We start from the raw sequence: 20,632 nt of genomic DNA, 5'->3' as shown, positions 1-20,632 counted from the left end.
AAGCAGTGGTATCAACGCAGAGTACTTCATTCTTCTGTGAAAGATTTTGACTTTAAAGTTGACTTTAAAAAACGAGATCTGCATTAAAATGAAACAAGAACATATTTATTCAAAGAGAATATTATACAAAAAATGCCATATTCTCTTTGAATAAATATGTTCTCCATTATTTCATTCTTCTGTGAAAGATTTTGACTTTAAAGTTGACTTTAAAGTCAAAATCTTTCACAGAAGAATGAAATAATGGAGAACATATTTATTCAAAGAGAATATGGCATTTTTTGTATAATATTCTCTTTGAATAAATATGTTCTTGTTTCATTTTAATGCAGATCTCGTTTTTTAATTTTAACTTTTAAAGGTTTAACAGTAGATAATGCTATGTCTATATTTAATTTAATTTTATCTATTTGAATGCTTTCATCTACTTCGAATACAAATGTTCTTATCAAAGTTGCTAGGATAACTTTCATTGACATTATTGCATATTGCATACCTGGAAAAGCTTGTTAGTTACTTATATATGCAAATCAATCATATTGGAAAACATGTTTTGTGATTTGTTCATATCTACCTATACAATTTCTGGGTCCCATACTAAACGGCATGTAATACGAATAAGACGTTCCAATGTTTTCTGGAAGAAATCTATCCGGATTAAATATCAACGGATTAGACCAATATTTTTCGTTTCGGTGTAATGTAAATAATTCCATGACAATATTAGCTCCTTTTGGTAAAATAAATTCTCCTAAAATATATATTTTTGTATTTAAATGTTATTATTATTAGAAGCATAAGTATATATATATATATATATATATATATATATATATATATATATATATAGAGAGAGAGAGAGAGAGAGAGAGAGAGAGAAGCATATAATATATATAATATATAATATATAATGAAGGCATAATAAATAGCTTATAAATAAGGCAATAAAAGTCAAAATCTTTCACAGAAGAATGAAATAATGGAGAACAAAAGTTAATCCACTGGACTATTAAGCTTTTGTAAAAGAATGATTTAAATTATAGCTTGAAAATTTTGATAACTATGGTATTTTTATATATCACTTATAAATATATTGTATCAAAGTGCAGAAAGATTATATCGATTATGTATGCTTAAGTATACAAAAATATTAAATTACTGTAATTCACTTATAATTTACTTTAGAAATAAACTTATAATGTAAAAGAAAAAATCAGGTTTACATTCCAATTTAAATTTTCCTCATATACTAAACAATATTAATACATCTATTGCTATATATATATAATTATAATTTTATATATAATTTATAAATATATATTTAAAACAATATAATATATTTATTCATTCTTCTGTGAAAGATTTTGACTTTAAAGTCAAAATCTTTCACAGAAGAATGAAATAATGAAGAACAAAAGTTAATCCACTGGACTATTAAGCTTTTGTAAAAGAATGATTTAAATTATAGCTTGAAAATTTTGATAACTATGGTATTTTTATATATCACTTATAAATATATTGTATCAAAGTGCAGAAAGATTATATCGATTATGTATGCTTAAGTATACAAAAATATTAAATTACTGTAATTCACTTATAATTTACTTTAGAAATAAACTTATAATGTAAAAGAAAAAATCAGGTTTACATTCCAATTTAAATTTTCCTCATATACTAAACAATATTAATACATCTATTGCTATATATATATAATTATAATTTTATATATAATTTATAAATATATATTTAAAACAATATAATATATTTATTCATTCTTCTGTGAAAGATTTTGACTTTAAAGTCAAAATCTTTCACAGAAGAATGAAATAATGGAGAACATATTTATTCAAAGAGAATATGGCATTTTTTGTATAATATTCTCTTTGAATAAATATGTTCTTGTTTCATTTTAATGCAGATCTCGTTTTTTAATTTTAACTTTTAAAGGTTTAACAGTAGATAATGCTATGTCTATATTTAATTTAATTTTATCTATTTGAATGCTTTCATCTACTTCGAATACAAATGTTCTTATCAAAGTTGCTAGGATAACTTTCATTGACATTATTGCATATTGCATACCTGGAAAAGCTTGTTAGTTACTTATATATGCAAATCAATCATATTGGAAAACATGTTTTGTGATTTGTTCATATCTACCTATACAATTTCTGGGTCCCATACTAAACGGCATGTAATACGAATAAGACGTTCCAATGTTTTCTGGAAGAAATCTATCCGGATTAAATATCAACGGATTAGACCAATATTTTTCGTTTCGGTGTAATGTAAATAATTCCATGACAATATTAGCTCCTTTTGGTAAAATAAATTCTCCTAAAATATATATTTTTGTATTTAAATGTTATTATTATTAGAAGCATAAGTATATATATATATATATATATATATATATATATATATAGAGAGAGAGAGAGAGAGAGAGAGAAGCATATAATATATATAATATATAATATATAATGAAGGCATAATAAATAGCTTATAAATAAGGCAATAAAAGTAAGCCAAATCTTATTTATATATTTTAGTTTGCAAGCAAATGTATACAGGGTGTCCGGTAATAGTCGCATCAACCGTCGTGTGCAGATTCCTGGGATCATTTGGAGACGATTTTTCCTCAGCGAAAATGTCGAGGGAGGTCATTATTTTTTGCATGTTTTCAATTTTTGCCATCATGTATCTTTGTAACTAAGCCTTAAATTAAAATTCTATTAAAGTAAACTCTACCTAAAATTAACTGAAGAATGTGAATTTATTATTATTTTATTTCCACAAGGCTTAGTTTGCGAAAAACCCTTTATTTTCAATCACTTATAACTCGAAAATTATTGGTGTCTCGACATTTTTGCTGAGGAAAAATCGTCTCTAAATGATCCCAGGAATCTGCACACGACGGTTGATGCGACTATTACCGGACACCCTGTATATTTGATTTACGAAATTTTTTTGTCAAAACTATCAAATCAAAGTAAAAATGGCAATAAGAGCCAAGAGCAGTAAGTAGAACATATACACTTTATTGCGAATTTAAAATATGACTTATAAATATAAATAGCAGACGCGTTTAGTTTTCTCTTTTGACATCTTCAGCGCAGTATTAACGTATAATTGTATACAGAGATTAAATAAATAAATCCGCAATGCAGTCTAATAAGTAAAAAGAAAGAAACATAATTTATTTAAAATTAAATAAAAAATAATATTTTGTATTTCTTTAAATCTCGCAAATTTGCTTATATTTACAAACAAAATAAATTGCAAAAAATTGAACATAATATGCTTCTTATTATTATGCTATTATATTGCTTCTATAAATTGTATACTTATTAAATATCTTGGTATGCTTATTTTAATTTAAACACAAAAAAATCTTAAATAATAATTTCATATTTGTAATTATAGTTTATAGTTATTATTTAAGATTTATACTATTTGTGTCTAAATTCTATACAACAATACCATGTAATAATTACATATTTTTATTTGTAAAAAAAAAAAAAAAAAAAAAAATATGTAGTTATTATACCTATACTCATACCATACACCATACATACCCATTTTTAAATCCTCTGTTAGTTGTCGCGAAAATATCGAAATAGTAGGAAATATTCTCAAAGTTTCCTTAATAACACAATCTAAGTATTTCATATGTTGTATATTTTTGTATTTTATTGGGGTAGATTGTGGCGTTTTCGTTCCATAAATTTCCAATAATTCTGTATATACTTTTTTCTTAAACAAAATTAATATATAATCAAATTTAAATATATAATACACACACACATCTAAATAATATAATATATATATACATATATATCTATATAATATTTAAAATATAATTTTTTATTATTTATATTTATAAGCTCGTATTAATCTGGTACCGAATTGTTGCTAATGATAGAGTTCAACATAGTTATTTTCGTATGATTTTATTAGAATTTTTATCTTATCTTAAAACATTACACATAAAATTATTATTTAAGTGAATTAAAAAGTTTTTGTATATAAAAAAACGAAAAAGACTTCTCACTTTTTGTCTGTTATAAGTATACTTAATTTAAAAAAGAGAATTATTTATACAAATCCAAGTTACGATTTTGATGTAACAATATAATAATTTTATCAAGATTGTATTAAAAATTATTATTGCATAATTTATATATAACAGTATGTCGATGAATGACTTTGAAATAATAATAATTTAAATATTTGAATAATAAAATATATCGGGAGACAATAGTCCTGATTTCATTGCTTAAACATATTTTTTTTTATTTTCTGTATCATAGAACTATATCAATCTCAACTTCATTTTTTAGTAAATCTAATATATACGTACTTGTATATCTGGGAAATTTGCTAACATGAAGATACAAAAGTTTATCGTAATGGCGGTAGTGTCAGTGCCCTAATAAATAAAAATTTTGTTTACTTCTTAATTTATATACAATTAGATGTAAAAATATTTTACATACCGCTATTAGCATAGTAATTATGTTATCGTGTATCATCTCTTGCGTCAACATGTTTTCATGGGATCCCTTCATTAGAATGTGAAGAAGTGTCTCATCTATATTATTTAAAAAATGTAATTAAAAGATTGTAAACTTTCGTAAATGCATACGTATATGTGCATGTATATGTATGTAAAAGTATATTAATTATTTTCTTAATTTTATAATAAGCATTCTATGTGCTACCTTGAAATTTAAATTATAAGTAAAACTAGAGAAAAGAAAAATAATAAAAATAAAATAAAATAAAAAAATAAAATAATAAAATAAAAATATAACACTTTAACAATAAGAACAGAATTAATTTCTAATAATCATTTAACGACTAAAACGAAGCCCACTTTAATAATATTTTATCTAAAGCTATGAAAAAATCTATTTTGTTGTTTATGCAACATTATAAAATATAGAGATCAAAACACAAATAAAACAAACTTACGTCTTGTTTTATTTTTGGTATTCAATTCACTTAATGCATGTGTCTGTTGTTGTATTATCTGCATAATAATAAATTGTGTAATAAGTAAAGTACAAGTTAAAATATAGAAAAATATTCACACTATTTTACCTTATCTATGAAAGAATGTAAGAAGTTTATGCTCTTTCGTTGTTCTCGTCCCGTAGCAGTGAGATTAAATATAAAATTAGGATATAAGAATACATTTCGTCCTCTTAATCTTACAGTTTTTCTGAAACTGAAACATCTTTCTGTTAAAATAATATTCTATAAGAGATAAAAGTATATTTAACTAATCGTGATTATTAAGTAGTTCTATATGAATAAAACTAAGAAAAAAGTATTATTCTTTTAGTTATATATTTACAAATCCATTTATAATAAAATTTTGATTTGAAATATAATTGTTATATTTATCAAAATTCTCTTAAAAAAACGATTTCTCAAGAAAATTTAAAAATTATTTTCATGTAGACTTAATCTTGCGATTTGTAAAAAATTAAAATTAAAACTTAATTTACCTTATCATTGCTTCGTAATATTGATCGATTTCATTTGATAAGAATTCCATTTTTATGTCCGTCATTGTGCCTTTAATAATGTCATATAAAAAATGAATTTATAATATTAGAGATATTACCTATATAGTAACTGATTAATTATTTGAGTAATAGGTATATTATACATTCATTAAATAAGAGTAACATGTAATCTAAACATAGAAAATAAAAATTTCGATATCAAATATTTAAATAAATTACGAAATAATTTTTGTGCAAGATTATATTGAGATTTTATTACTTTTATAGTTTGTTTTATTACGCGAAATTAATTTAGTATATTATATTATATTTTGCGTATTGCCATGTTCCAGAAAATAAAAATATATAAAACTTTAAAAATATACCAACATTTTTATATTATTATAAGTTTGATTGCGAGCTTATAATTACAATTAATGCTAACAAAATGAATCTGATATTCTGCTCTATTGTTAAATTATTATACACATTATTTGATACTCTCTGAAATTTTCTCTTTAAGTTGATAGCATTAAATATTATTAAATTTATACATATTATAATTCTCTTACAAAATTTTTTATCTTTTTTTAAATTTTAAAAATGTTTACGATAACGAATATATGTAAATACTTTACAAATAAAATTATTTGACCTCACCTAACGCAATATTAAGGGCACACTTTGATACATATTCAAGAAAGATAATTTCATTCCCGGTTAGTGCAACATTTTCTAATTCTTTCGTTAATATTAAAGATTGTTCGACAAATATATCAAAACTTCTTCGTAATGTGTTTGTATTAAAGCTCGGCGCTATCATTTTTCGATTTTTAGTCCATATAGATGCTGAAATAAATATTATAAGAAGATATTAAAGAAAAAATATGTATGACACACACATATATAAATTTTAATAAAAAGCTTGAAATTTTTAATACTACTGTAAGTATAAATACTCAAAGTATAAATAAAAATATTATACAATTATAGAACATGCAAATTAATTACTTGCAAATAAAGGGGGAAAATATTCCTTTTCGATTTTGATAAGCTTTAGATGTATTGTAGTCTAGTCAAAATAAGACACATATTTTTTTATACGTACCCATTTTATCATTAAAAAGGTGGAATGCCTTAGATTCTTTGTTTAAAATATAAAAAGACTTGCTAAGAATAGTTTATGTTTGACTGCATCTGATCTTGCGTCAATCAAAGTAGTGCACATGATAATAATGTTTTTTTACATCATTAGCAAAGAGAAAATTATACATAAAAAAGATAAATTAATATAAGAGAGAAACGAGCAAAATGCGGTTATAAAAAATATATAAATTAATACCAAAATAATGATTATATCTATTCTCTTAATTTTTTTACTTACATTTAAAATAATTATAATAAAATACACATAGTAAATAATTATAATAAAATATACATAGTTTTTACGCGGTATAAAGAATGACAATTTACACGGTGTCTTCATATTGTTGAAAAATATGCGATATATTTGTGTAAGAAATTAATATAACTTTGTTACAAGTATTTTTCAAGTTTCTCATGAAAAATAGCACATCATTGTTTTATTCAATAATTTATGATAATTTAATAAAAAATATACTCTTAAATGTTTAAAGAAACATAAATATATAAAAGTATAAACAATAATAATACTAACAATTAATAATAAATTTTAGAAAATAAAAAAATACATGCACAAATATATATATCTTATTTGCACTAAACCGTAATTACTGACAGAACGAAATTATCTATTAAACATTAATTTCGATTTACAATAATGAATTCTTTTATAATAATGTGTAATGTGTTTGCACGGCACGTGGGGCGACGGAATGCGTGGAAAGGGGGCAATTATAAATAAAATTATGCTATTGCGTCAAGGTCTTATCGATTTTGCAGTTGCATAAGTACATCTTTATTCATTACATACTAAGAACTTGAAAACTTGAAAAATACTTTATTCATTACATTGTATGTATTAACTTTGCACTTTAGACATTGCGTCAACTTTTTATGCATAAAAATAAATTTTTTTATATGTGTAAATTGTTTATTGCCACGCATTTAGTATAATATAAATATGGAGCATTTCATATTAATTCTTTGACGCAATATCCAAAGTGCAAAGTTAATACATACAATGTAATGAATATACAAATGTACTAACTGCAAAATCTATAAGACATTACCGCAATAGCATAATTTTATTTATAATTGCCCTCTTTCCACGCACTCCGTCGCTCCCCCGTGTCGTGCAAACGTAACAGTTAAGTGAGCCACTTTTATTGCAAAAAAACTTTTTTTATTTTTAACAGCTAAATTTTATCCGTTTTATTCTTTTAATGCAAAATGATAAAAAAAATGTTTCTTATTTTAATCTAGATTATAACATAGCCAAAGCTCAACAAAATCGGAGAAGGATACTTCTCTTCCTTGTCAGTAAAAATGGATTATATAATATTAGTCTTTTATATAAATTAAATTAAATTAGGTATTAAAGAATAATTAAGTTTTATTCTTCTAAAAATATCTTACCAGGAGCTGTGACTAATCCTTTGCCAAATAATGGTTCAAAAAGTTCATATGATGTACCTTTATCTAAGCAATGGCTGTTTTGTAAAATTGTCTACAACATTATATACAAATTTTTTTAATATTTCCAATGTAAATCTCTGCTTCCGTCATTTAGACATTTAACATATATTTCAGAAAATTACTTTAATTAAATCAATTATCAGTATAGTCGTTATAAAGATATATAAGAAATTAATATTTTTATATAATATTTTATATAAATACTTATTTTATATAAAAATATAGATAGTTGTTCATCTATAATAAAATATAAAGCCCTGTTTCCTTACCTTTATTTGATCTGGTTTATTTATTCCAATGTATAACTTGTTACCCATCCAAAATTGTAATGGGGATGAGTATTCTTCTGCCAACTTCATTAAAGTATCCAATATTTCTAAAAAATGTTCTTTTACTTATTATTTTATATTAACTATCTAGATTTTATCTTGAATATAAGAATAATGAATGCATAGAGGATAAACATTTGTATTCTTAAACACTGAATTTCTAAAATTATATCGTTAATTTTTTTTATTATTTTCTGTAAATTAAGTATATTAATATTTTTTGTTATTACCGTCGGGACCTCGCTGGAGAAGACAATAGGCAGTCCCAATAAATGGCAATGTTTTCGGACCAGGCAGGATCTTTCTTATTTTATTAAAGGATTGTTGACGATAATTCAAAACGTAATAATATATAAGAACACATATTATACTAATTAATACAATAATTACAATCATTGTATTGAGCAATATATAGCAATAACAGTGAAATTATAATTTAATTTGACACATTTGATTTTACATTTACTATCGTACTGCGAATGCTAGTTACCATCAGGTATTTTTATTATATCATCCCCACCCATATAATCATAGATTAAAGACATTTGCATAATGTTAGGCCTTAGGCGATAGCGATAGGAATAACATCTACTCTCTGTTTCTATTGATAAATATTTTTTGTTCCACCACAAAAAATAAAAACAGAAAATAGATGTTATTCTATCGCTATTTCTATCGCTCTCGCTTAGCATTGCGCAAAGAGCTTTATATAATATAGACTGAGCGCTCTTATGGATGAACTGATGATAGAACCAAAAGACAGAGATAATCAGTCCGATATGCTTTTTCTCTCGCTAATATTTTTTCTCTCGCTATTGAAATTATTCAAGATATAAAAAAATGTATGATATTATATAAAAGTTTTTTCATCGTTAAATTATTCACTTCAATCACGCTAATAAAATTCTAGAAATATAGAAATTCTGAAAAATAAGCTTTTTTTTAGAAATTATGTAAATATACTAGGTAAATGTTATTTATGCCTTTATTATGCCCCACACCCCACACAAATAATAAGAATTTAAATACTGCTTATGTAAACGTGAGCGTGTCCTTTAAACTAAAAAACAATAATTAATTATTCTTGATTCTTGATGAAATGACAAGTTTAATATAGGAGATTTCAAAGTTCTAACAATAAGTGAAAAAAAGTTAAAATTAAATTTTAATCAGAAATAATTAGTAATTTCGTGAGGATACAGAAAATGATTTTAATATTATTATGAAAATCTACACTTTCTTATTCCTTTTAATTCTTTTATTTTTGCTAGCTATATTGCTTTTATTTTTATTAAAAAAGAATTTAAATGGAATTTTATTATTGCTTATAAAAAATATTTTCTTTATTTTCTGTATCATAGAACTATGTTATTTTCAACTTCGTTTTTTCAAGAAGCGAATAATTTTTTTCTGAATGAATTTAATAATGTGCATATTTATATAAATTTGCTCTTTAGGCGAAATCAACTTTATCGATATATCGAATGATTTCAGCACTGAGATGCCCGTGAGATGGCGAGACGTGAGCTATGTCGTGCGCCTACGCGCATCTGGAAAATGGCGATCTGTTGCGATAGCTCTAACAATAAGCTCTAAAGTACTTCCTCGCTCACGATAGTCGACCGGTAGTAGCAGTATTTCGGAGACAGTACAAATGCGTGAGATTCGTCGGCGATTCGAATGTACGAACGGAGAGCATCGCAGTCGGATGTAAAGTGCGACAACGATTGGACAACGACCGATCATCGATTTTCGTCTCACGAACACCTACAAGATCAGGTTAGTCGCAACGATCGTCAATATTTATCACGCGGGGATTGAAAATACAGTCTTTTTCGGCCAGTTCGATTCACGATGCTGTGTGTGTGTAAAAGTCTCGGGTAGAATCTAATCTCGTAACAATTGTGTTTTTTTTTATCACTGATATACGTAGATATCATTTTCGCGTGACATTGACATTGAAATCTGAGCCGGAAAATTCTCTCAGTTTAAAATCCCCGCACTCGTCAGATATCCATCTATATTGGAGTATCGGGATATTTTATTTGTCGAATTTATTTTAACATTGCGCGCGATTGTTATTGCTTGCGCGATGTTTACTTTGAGATTGTGTAATAAAATTTCTCTAATGCATTTTATATTCTGTAACTATAACATGATAAAATACATTTAAAAATAGCTCATTTTTGCAACTTATATTAGAAATTTTTCAAAATTGTGATGTCATGGAATATATTAAGGGTTGGAATTGTATTTAGCATAAAAATAATTACGGGAAATGATTATTTCCTTTCTTGTGTCCTTTTTTAACAGTATAATATGCAGTTGTCTATTAATTTTATTGAAATCAGATATTAAATGAATATTAATTAATGGCTGTGTGCCTTTCTGAGAGAAGCCTGATGTATTTTCCCTATATATTTTCATTGAATAAGTTACGATTTAATTAAGCTCCAATTTCATTCAAATTAATAATGTGTTTACTCGTATATCATATATCAAGAGACTCGCTCTCCTCGTGAAAATAGCTTATTGGAAAAGGCGTAACAGCATCAAAATAGATATATTAGCATAAATAGCAATTCCTGAAATTTTATCTGTAATGCGATTACCAGAAGCAAAAGTCAGTTCTGCACTGCAGGATGACGTACAAAACATTGAAATTTCGAGGCAATAATAAGACTCTCATCACAAACGCAGAAGCGGGAATACGAAATTATATACGAGAGCGCTTCTACAATTCGCGACGTAGCAGGGTAAATTCTTATCGCCCTTATCGTTTACTTGGCAAATGCACGATACAATATGAATGCAATTCAGTGAACGAAAAAACTTAATAAAATGTCGTGAATGAAATGCCGCGATGAATTCGTCGAAAGAGCGAAAGATGCGAAAAAAACCGGGTCAAGCAGAATTTAATCGGCACGTATTTTCTGGAATGAATAAAAAAAATCTTTAATATATGCGAAATCTTGTTGTCCACGAATAATATGAATGTTTTAATGCATTGACACATTGCGCTATATCTGCAGCGCGATAAATTAGATCTACGAAGAAAGATGCGCGGACCAATTTCGCCTTAATCAAAACGCAGCTGAGAATCGTCCGATTAATTGCTTGTATTATACCGATTCCGTGTCACGGATAATGTAATCAGTAACGACGAGACTGTATTTAAACAGATCGTAATAAATTCTTGTTTACAATTAGCGAAAATGGAAGCGCATCTCTAATTACAGAGTTATTATTGAACAGATTGAATATTCGCGGATCTCTTTTGCAAATTAAGTCTATACGTTGTGCCAGAATATTTCGAAGCTAATAAAGCAGAACTTCTTGAAAACTTGAACTTAGATTTCCGAATCGTCACAAAGAAACAAAGGTATATAATGCGAGGAAAATTGACAGACGGATCTTATTCGTTGAATGATAACCATGGGAATACGAACCTTTAAGAGGTTGGATTAGTTGGATTGGAATACGAAATCTAATTTTCAGCATATTTTAAGCTCATATTACTTTGATGGAAACTTTAGTATAGTTTGATTAATATCCAATTATCGAGAGAATATTATTGAAGATTAATCATTTTTTTTTAATTTATCTTATTTTTCCGGCTATTTTGAGAATATTTAACGCGTCGAAAATTTAATAAAAATTACACACGCAAGAAATGAAAAGCTGTATTTAAATATATATATATTTAATAAGGACAAATTGAATTTACAGTCATCAACGAATTTATATCTTAAGACGCTTTTCGCGAACGCAAATGCTCTTTAATATTGAAGCACAAGGCAAATGCGATTCGTTAAAAAAGTTGCAGGTAACGCATCCATTTGCCGCAGTATATATTTTTACATCTCTGTTTCTTTCCTATATGGAAAAAAACTATTGTGATTAATCATACATCGCGAATCGTCTTATCATTACGTTCGTTTTCAATAAATAGGTCATTGAAATTCAGTTGGCATACTTCGATCAACGCTTGTCGTTCGTTATCAATGCTTGAATAATGTTCGTATTCCCATGGTTATTATTCAACGAATAAGATCCATCTGTCAATTTTCCTCACAGTGCATACCTTTGTTTCTTTGTGATGATTCGGAAATCCAAATTCAAGTTCTCAAGAAGTTCTGCTTTATTAGCTTCGAAATATTCTACACACCGTATAGGTATATATCTTTCTAAAAATAATGGAATCGCACAATTTCCTCTTCGTGAAAAAGTCTCGGAAAAACAAGGAATGTATCTTTCCATTTGTAGTACGATTATATATATAATAAATGAAAGAACTAGTGAACGCGATGAAAAATATCGATTTATCGAAGTAGAGATAAAGAAAAGTCGGTGTGTCAGTCGTTTCGTTGAAGTGCTCATCGACCGGAAACTATGACCGGATATACGTAACTACGTGAGTTAAATACAGAATCCGCCCGTTTTTCAGTGGACTAAAACAAACAGAACGTTGTTAAGCTTTCGGTCGATACTTAAAACGGGGAAACAAACGGAAACTTAAATATCACTGTTAAAATCGAACGAATTTAATTTGTCGTAAATCAATTTTCTCGCGATAAAAGTTAAATATTTTCTCAATATATTTGATCTGCTATTTATTAAGATCTGCTAAGCACAAAAAGTAATTGAAGTGACTAGACACAAGATGTGAGATTGCAATTATTTTATTTTACAAATACGCGCACATAATGGAATTTTTTTCGAAAAAAATTTTTAATTTCTTTTAACGTTTTCTCTTTTAATACGATTTTTCATCGCAAAACTGAGAAAAAATTTGGAAATCTCGCGCATCACTCTTTTTCCGGATCAGAGCTAGCGTATCTTTTAATGTCTCGTGAAACTTTTGATCTGCATTAAAAATAGATCATGTATATTCTAGCGTAATCTATTGAACGAATGAGGGGAACTTTATATAAGAATCGAGATTTTGGCGCAGGTTTAATCACGAAAGTCAGGCATATATCGCAGAAACGAATGCAAAGCGATAATGCTGCAAATGAATGCTTGTACTGTAATCTTCTTCGTTCTTGTGATAAATATATTCGCGTGAATAAAAAGTGATATATGTATATAGACAGCAGTCATGAAAGAAAGGCAGAACTTTAAATTCTGGCGGCGTTCTTTGCGTCACGTTGCAAAATGGTTATGCAACTATATCGTTCTTCCTTCACGATAAATGAAATAAACCCGGTTATATATTTATGCGTTCTCTTAAAAAGCAAAAACTTTGCGCGTCGAAAAATTATTTTAATTTCTCTTTCTTTTTTTTTCTCTTTCGTGGAAACAGTTTTCTTTTCCCTTTATATAACTTAGCAGGCGTTAGCAGACTTAGCAGGATAATCTCGCGTTTAAACTCTCGGGACTCGAGAATTAAAAATTTCGCGTTTCTCGCTTCTGAGAATCTTTATCCCCTTGAACTCTTTCCGCTCGTAAAGATCTCTTGCGATTCGAGTCCCGGACTAGTCCTTCGATCAGAACCATTCTTCTTTCTCGCTGCTCGTAAAAACCAGTTTGCTCCGGATCCGGTCGGGGTGAATATCGTTGAATAGAATAATCATAGTATTCTACGTCCGTTCTCTAAGATGAGCAAACAGCCGACGTTCTAATCGAGCGACAAATCAACCCCGTTTGAAACGTTTGATCGTCATAAATTCCACGGTATAAACCTATTTGTATCCAATGAAATATTCGTCGCAGCGGACGAGAATAATTTTGGCTCGTTGAAAAAAATATTTTCACCGAACGGAATAGCGTACACGCTCTAAAATCGTGCCGCGAAATAATAAATCCATGTCAGCCGAGATTGTTTTTCGAAATTCGATGAAAGTCGAAAAATATACTTAGAAATCTTTCGTAGCGATTCTCCATCGATTTTAATTCCGTCAATAACGGCGTGTTCAAATGTCGTTAGGCACATTATGAGAGAATTTTCTCTTAGAATTTACCCTGAAAATCATGGTAATCGTGGGACAATAAGTATGGAAAGAATTTTATGAGAATTTCTCTGATTAATATTTTTATCACAATAAAAATAATAATATCTATCACAATAAAATATAAAATGTGTTTGATTAATTTTACTATGCAGTTTAGTAAAATTAATCAAACATATTTTATATTTTATTGCAAAATAGATATTATTATTTTTATTGTAATAAATATCAATCAGAGAAATTCTCATAAAATTCTTTTCACACCATATTGTCCCACGATTACCATGATTTTCAGGGTAAATTCTAAAGAGAAAATTCTCTCTGCTCACATCGCGGATGTAGATGAAGAGTATGTGATGCGCTGACCGATTGTTGTAAATCCATCGCACAGTTGCGGCTGTATATTGCAACGATCGGAATCACAACAGTTTTCACATCCGTTTGTATCCCTTTCTCTTCCTCCTCTCTTTTCCCTTCTCTCTATCACGCGTCCCTTCGCGCCAATGAAATTCCTCGGAACGAGCTTCTTGTTTCTATTTCCAGTCCCGGTGCCTTTCCTCGTGCAATCTTCCCTGTGTCTCTTCGCTCTCTCCTCTGTTCTCTCTACCGCGCCACTTCCGTCGCCGGGGCGTATCTTCCACTCTCCGATTTCTCTCTCGTCGAGTTCTCGAGTCCGTTCGCGAGAAAACTCGGACGATATTCGCTCTCGGGAACCTCAAACCGCCGTTTCGTCCGGCATTCGGTTGGAAATTGCGCAAAACTTGGTCCGAATGTTTCTCAAGGATTATCTCGTCTCTGCAACGTCTCGCAGGATTTCTGTCGGTGTTACGAGAACGAAAATATTTCCCTTTTCAATTTTATATCGTCATATATTTCAGAATAAATGTTTTAGTCTCAAAACATTTTTATCCCTCAGAAAAATATTTTAAAAATTTATAATTTTTTTTTCAACATAATATTTATGTTATTTGAATATGAGAGACGTATTGAAAAGTCTAAATTTTGGTGGACTATTTTTTATATTGGCATAAATTAGTCTTCCGCGTCATTTATTCGCCGATAAAACTATCTTACACGTTTCCTGCAGCTAGTATACGAGCTCCAACCGGAATGTTATTGCAGGACCTGAATGCAAGCTCCGGACCGAATTCCAAACATAATGTAGCGGCCAGTCGTCTCCCTAGGGGCATCTGTTCGCATTACACGCGAGTTGAGCGTAAACGTACGCGAATATTATACGGAGTATAATTAGTGTACATGCGTCCCTAATTTTAATGGGCAGAAAATTCCTTACCGCGTGGAAGATAAAAGATTTTTTAAATCGAAATTACATTTTCTGTGTTCGTTTCAATTTAAAAACTCTAATATCGTGAGACCTATATTACTTTTGAGTACATTTGTGGGTTAGTACAAATTTTATACATGACAGCATCGAAATATTCTAATAATTTATAATATAACGGGGGGAGAGGGATAATATTGATAGATCTTGAAGCAGAATTCATCTTGCGTTTGTGCTTAATTCCTCATTTCATTGGGCATCGGGTGATAGGTGAACCGATAAAAGGTGCATATTTATCGTCATGATTTCCCCATCACGGGTGGCCCAGCCCGTCCAACATCGAGTATTTTTTTTCTTCCGATAGAATCGGTAATCTTTCTGTAAAAAAGCAATGCGTCAATGCCATAGCGAGACATCTGGCAGGGTCATAAAGATTCTCAGCAAGTTCACCAGTGCACGGGTAAGCAAGAGTAAGACAGAGAGAGATAGAAAAAAAGAGTAGGTGCCGATGGTATATAAAGTGAAAATGAGAAGAGCGGTAGCAAAATAAATATAAAAAGAAAACGGAAAGGAATGGAGCAAAGAGAGACAGAGGGGGGAGGGAGAGAGTGAAAGAAAGAAAAGAAAAGACTTGCAGACGCGGATAAGAAGGATGTGAGGTAGTACTTAACCGCGGCAAAATGAGTCCCTCGAGTTGAACCAATTCTCATCTGGTGACGTCACTGTTCTAGTGAACTCGGAATTGACTAAAGAACAAGACAATATTTGTTGCATACAATTGCAATTGATATGATTCGTAACGAGCTATCCATATCCATTAAAATCTTTTGTTTGAGTTGACATAAGTTAAAATAGGTCTATTTAAGCTTAAAAATTGACTAAGAAAAATAATTGACTAAGAAAAATCTTGTGTCTGTAAATCATTACTTTGATCGTACCACAGAAAAGATCTTATACTGGGACGCGCGCGTTTGCCTGCAGAATAAAATCGTGGTACTTAATCATTCCGCCGGGTAGCAAAAATGTACATTTACTACTCGAGCAAAGAAAGCGAGTAAAGAAAGAAGCGACACAAGAAAGAAAAGGGAGACTATCTCTTTGTGTTCGCTACAGTATAAAAAAGAATATATATATATATACATATATATAGTGTCTTTTAAAGCAAAATTTTCTTAGTATTTTTCTAGCAAAGTTTCTTTGTATACTAAATGAACTTATCTAGTCGCATAAATTTAATTGCATATATAAATACTGCATATAATAATTTTTGTTTTATACCGAGTGTATATACATATATATAATATTTTTATCTTAACTTGCAAAGAACTCATTCTCGATAATTTCTATATGAGCTGCTCCTTATCATTTAATTTTTGCGAAGTTAAATGTAAGCGTCCACTAAAAATGTCTGTGACTAGAAATAATACAATACGTTTTTCACCATATGTTTCACAATCAGTATAACGAAGAACGAGTTTTTATAATTACGAGTTTATGAATCTTAGCATTCTATTTTTAATAAACTAAATTTTCAGTAGAGTATAATATTTTATTTGTGGTTGTCTGTAGTATGTATAATTATTTTGTTCGTAGTCAAAGTCCATAAGAAATATAACATTTTGTAAAAATAACTGTTACGTGATTTTAAAAAATTCACTGATATCTCGATCAGAATTGTTTGTGATTGTTTATAATAATTTTCCTTTTTTGTAATGAAATTAAAAGTTATAATATATTTGCAATTGATGAAAAACGCAACCATGTCAAAATATTTCAAATTATTTGCACCATATTTTTCAGAATTGTTTGTAATTGTTTGTAGCATTTGGACATCAGTGCTTATAAAAATTGATATTTGCCTTGTTACTGTTGCTTGGATTTGTTCTGAAATAACGAATCGAAAATTATTTTTTATGTATTTTTTATTTTAATTCTAAAAAAACAAAACGCAAGTAAATTTGAAATATTAAAATTGGATTAATAATATTTGAAATATTAAAGTTGAATCAATAATACTATAAATTTGAACGATTCACAACTGCACAAACGAAAGGAAAATTATTACAAACAATTATAAACGATTCTGAATCAAGATATATCAGCAATTTTTTATTATTTATTTTATGTTTTATTATTGTATATCAGCGATTATCTTAAAATCAGATAATTTATTTATTTTTTAAATGCTGTATAAAATTTTAATATTATTAAAAATGTTTAAGTTATTTTTTTAAATGCTGTATTTTTTATTCGATTACGAATGAAATTATTGTTACTACAAGTAATTATAAACGAAATATTGTCTATATTGAAAACTTAGTTTATTAAAAAAATGCTAAAGTCATAGATACAAATTTCAGGTTTTAAATTACTAGAACAACACAAGCGCGCTGTACGCGTTATTCGATCGTACATTCTTCGATTTTATGTTAAAAAAGAATGTTTTAATAATATGTTATAATACTTTAAACACGATTAATATTTTTGACAGTTATCAGCTGATTTCTGTCAAAAAATATTAATCGAGAATAAGGTATTATAACATTATTTACAACATATTACTATTTTAATTTTTTAACATATTATTTTAAAATTTAATTTTTTACCATATATTATTATTTTAAAAAATAATTAGCAAATTAACGCTTTAATCAGCTGATTTCTGTCAAAAAATATTAATAAAGAAAATTGAAAAATTTGCTAATTAAATATTCTAGCTTACATATTTATATTTATATTGTGTATGTTATAATGTAAAATAATAAGATTATTCTAATATATGTATGTATTTTATTTGTTACAGGTAGCATTGCTATACAGTGCGATTCACGCGTTCATTGTGTCGGGAGTGCCGTGTAAAGTGTCGCGCGTCGGGAGTGCCGTGTAAAGTTTCGGACAATCGTAATTATTCGTGTTTTCGCGAGTGTCGTGAGTGCTACGAAGGACCAAGAGAGGAGGAGGAGGCCCGGAGAGGCATCGGGCAGCAGCGGGACAACTGTGAGGTATGCAAAATAAAAACATTTTTTTTAAACTGCATTTTTTAAAAACTGTTTATGAGATACTCGACACACACATATGTATATACATAATTTGAATATTTTGTTTTCAGATCAATGTGTGCTGTACTACAACTCACAATCAGCTATTGCACGTATCGGTGAGTGAAAAATTGTTTATTTTATAACATTTCTAGCGGTAATGGGAATATATATAATATGTTGAAAATATTAAAATATTAATATATTTTAAATATGTTATAATATCTTCGCGATTAATATTTTTTGGCAAAAATCAACTAATAATTGTCAAAAATATTAATCGAATTTAAAATGTATTATAACATCCCTTTCTAAAAAAGCATGTTAAGTCGATTCTCAAGTATTGTTGCATCTTTTTCGCGATACTGATTGACTGTTTCGATTCGCATTGTGCATTATATTCGTAGCATCGAGAGGCTGTCATCGCGAGGGTTAGTAGTTTAACAATTTGTTCAAAATAAAATAAAATAAAATAATATGTTTTAAATAATATGTTATATATAATATTTTAAACTTGATTAATATTTTTGATAGTTATCAGCTGATTTCTGTCAAAAAATATTAATCGCAGATAAGGTATATTATAACGTATTATTTACAACAAATTACTATTTTAATATTTTGAACATATTATTATTTTAAAATTTAATTAGCAAATTAACGCTTTAATCAGCTGATTTCTGTCAAAAAATATTAATAAAGCGTTAATTTGCTAATTAAATTTTAAAATAATAATATGTTAGAAATATTAAAATAGTAATATGTTGTAAATAATATGTTATAATGCCTTATCTGCGATTAATATTTTTTGACAGAAATCAGCTGATAACTGTCAAAAATATTAATCGAGTTTAAAGTATTATAACATTATTTAAAACATATTATTATTTTATTTAATTTTATTTTGAACAAACTGTCAAACTGCTAATCCTCGCGATGACACACAGCTCTCGATACTATTATATAATATAACGCACAACGCAAATCGAGACAGTCAATCAGCATCGCAGAAAAGAGGCAACGATACTTGCGAGAATCGACTTAACATGCCTTTTTTAGAGAGAGAAGATTACGTACGAAATGTATAAGCATAACGCACAATTAAAGAAGGAATTTTTGTTGAGTTTTAATTACATCTTGTACGCCCTACATTCTACCAAAATAATTATTTACTTTAATAATGTGTGCAAAATTTTGTATTTGTAATATTTTTAAAAATAAATTAAGCATATAATATGGGCATGCAATAATAATATGGAACATTATTCGATAAATGGCATATGGATATATCTTTATGAATTAAATTTATAAATTTTATCCGCGTATTAGCTCATTCTTCTTCTTCACAATAATGATTTTGTTAGAACGCACGATAAACGCGGACCTTCATAATCATAAGGACGGTATTGCATAAACGGCGCACAAAGCGGTCTAAATGAATACGCCGGGCTGCAAAGGGAAACGCGGCGGATGTGACGATCCTTAGTATTCAACTTGCGACCGACGCAAACGTTTAAGAATCTCGTGATGCAGAAGGGAGGAGAGAGAAAGAGACGCGAAACAACCGACGTAACTTTTCGCGAGACGCAAATCGGCGAGACGTTGTTACGTTGTCGGACGAGGCAAGCAAGCAGGGTAAAGTCGGGCATATACTCTCTGATGGCGACCCAATTTCGCTTCCCGTATCATCTTAAGATTTCGACTCTGTCGTCTCGCGTCGGTGAAACGACATAATTACGCGAGATACATTTACAGAGATATATTTACATTATAACGAACGAATTTTCTGCATTAGCATTTGCAAAAATTATACATCCGGATCGTATACATAGTTATGGACTAATAATCAGTTATAGCTCGGAGAATAACCGGACTTGCAGACCCATATTGATAAAATTGA

General features: G+C 28.4%; 3 protein-coding genes across 8 annotated transcripts in view; 1 reads left to right on the top strand and 2 right to left on the bottom strand.

Annotated features, from left to right (window-relative positions):
- LOC145939642 (cytochrome P450 4c21-like) overlaps positions 1 to 8,926 on the bottom strand; it is an 11,242-nt gene extending 2,316 nt beyond the window's left edge. Inside the window, exons 1-13 of one of the 6 annotated variants that reach the window (XM_083044102.1) lie at positions 8,402 to 8,419; positions 8,073 to 8,163; positions 6,622 to 6,710; positions 6,174 to 6,362; positions 5,514 to 5,583; positions 5,104 to 5,230; positions 4,975 to 5,032; positions 4,497 to 4,591; positions 4,361 to 4,429; positions 3,576 to 3,753; positions 2,161 to 2,337; positions 575 to 751; positions 226 to 496 (exon numbers count right to left, since the gene is read on the bottom strand). In XM_083044102.1, the coding sequence (XP_082900228.1) occupies positions 324 to 496; positions 575 to 751; positions 2,161 to 2,337; positions 3,576 to 3,753; positions 4,361 to 4,429; positions 4,497 to 4,591; positions 4,975 to 5,032; positions 5,104 to 5,230; positions 5,514 to 5,583; positions 6,174 to 6,362; positions 6,622 to 6,625 (1,317 nt within the window). In that variant the 5' untranslated portion in view covers positions 6,626 to 6,710; positions 8,073 to 8,163; positions 8,402 to 8,419 and the 3' untranslated portion in view covers positions 226 to 323. Of the gene's footprint in view, positions 1 to 225; positions 497 to 574; positions 752 to 1,860; positions 2,083 to 2,160; positions 2,338 to 3,575; positions 3,754 to 4,360; positions 4,430 to 4,496; positions 4,592 to 4,974; positions 5,033 to 5,103; positions 5,231 to 5,513; positions 5,584 to 6,173; positions 6,363 to 6,621; positions 6,711 to 8,072; positions 8,164 to 8,401; positions 8,509 to 8,691 lie in introns of those variants that run through there. The other 5 variants (XM_083044097.1, XM_083044098.1, XM_083044101.1 and 2 more) reach the window with 5 other exon arrangements.
- A 1,082-nt stretch (positions 8,927 to 10,008) lies between these two features.
- Positions 10,009 to 20,632, top strand: part of LOC145939641 (uncharacterized) — a 65,540-nt gene continuing 54,916 nt past the window's right edge. Inside the window, exons 1-3 of the mRNA XM_083044095.1 lie at positions 10,009 to 10,240; positions 18,498 to 18,696; positions 18,804 to 18,851. The gene's annotated coding sequence lies outside the window, so the exon portion shown is untranslated. The remainder of the gene's footprint in view (positions 10,241 to 18,497; positions 18,697 to 18,803; positions 18,852 to 20,632) is intronic.
- The window catches only part of LOC145939646 (uncharacterized), a 91,787-nt gene continuing 86,341 nt past the window's right edge, over positions 15,187 to 20,632 (bottom strand). The window contains exon 3 of the mRNA XM_083044110.1: positions 15,187 to 16,072. Coding sequence (XP_082900236.1) covers positions 15,944 to 16,072 — 129 coding nt within the window. The 3' untranslated portion in view covers positions 15,187 to 15,943. The remainder of the gene's footprint in view (positions 16,073 to 20,632) is intronic.

The sequence above is a fragment of the Prenolepis imparis genome, unplaced genomic scaffold, assembly GCF_030444845.1.
Source record: "Prenolepis imparis isolate NDT839.2.m4 unplaced genomic scaffold, iyPreImpa1.0 SCAF_8, whole genome shotgun sequence".
NCBI lineage: Eukaryota > Metazoa > Arthropoda > Insecta > Hymenoptera > Formicidae > Prenolepis > Prenolepis imparis.
This window is presented reverse-complemented; position numbering and strand designations above follow the sequence as displayed.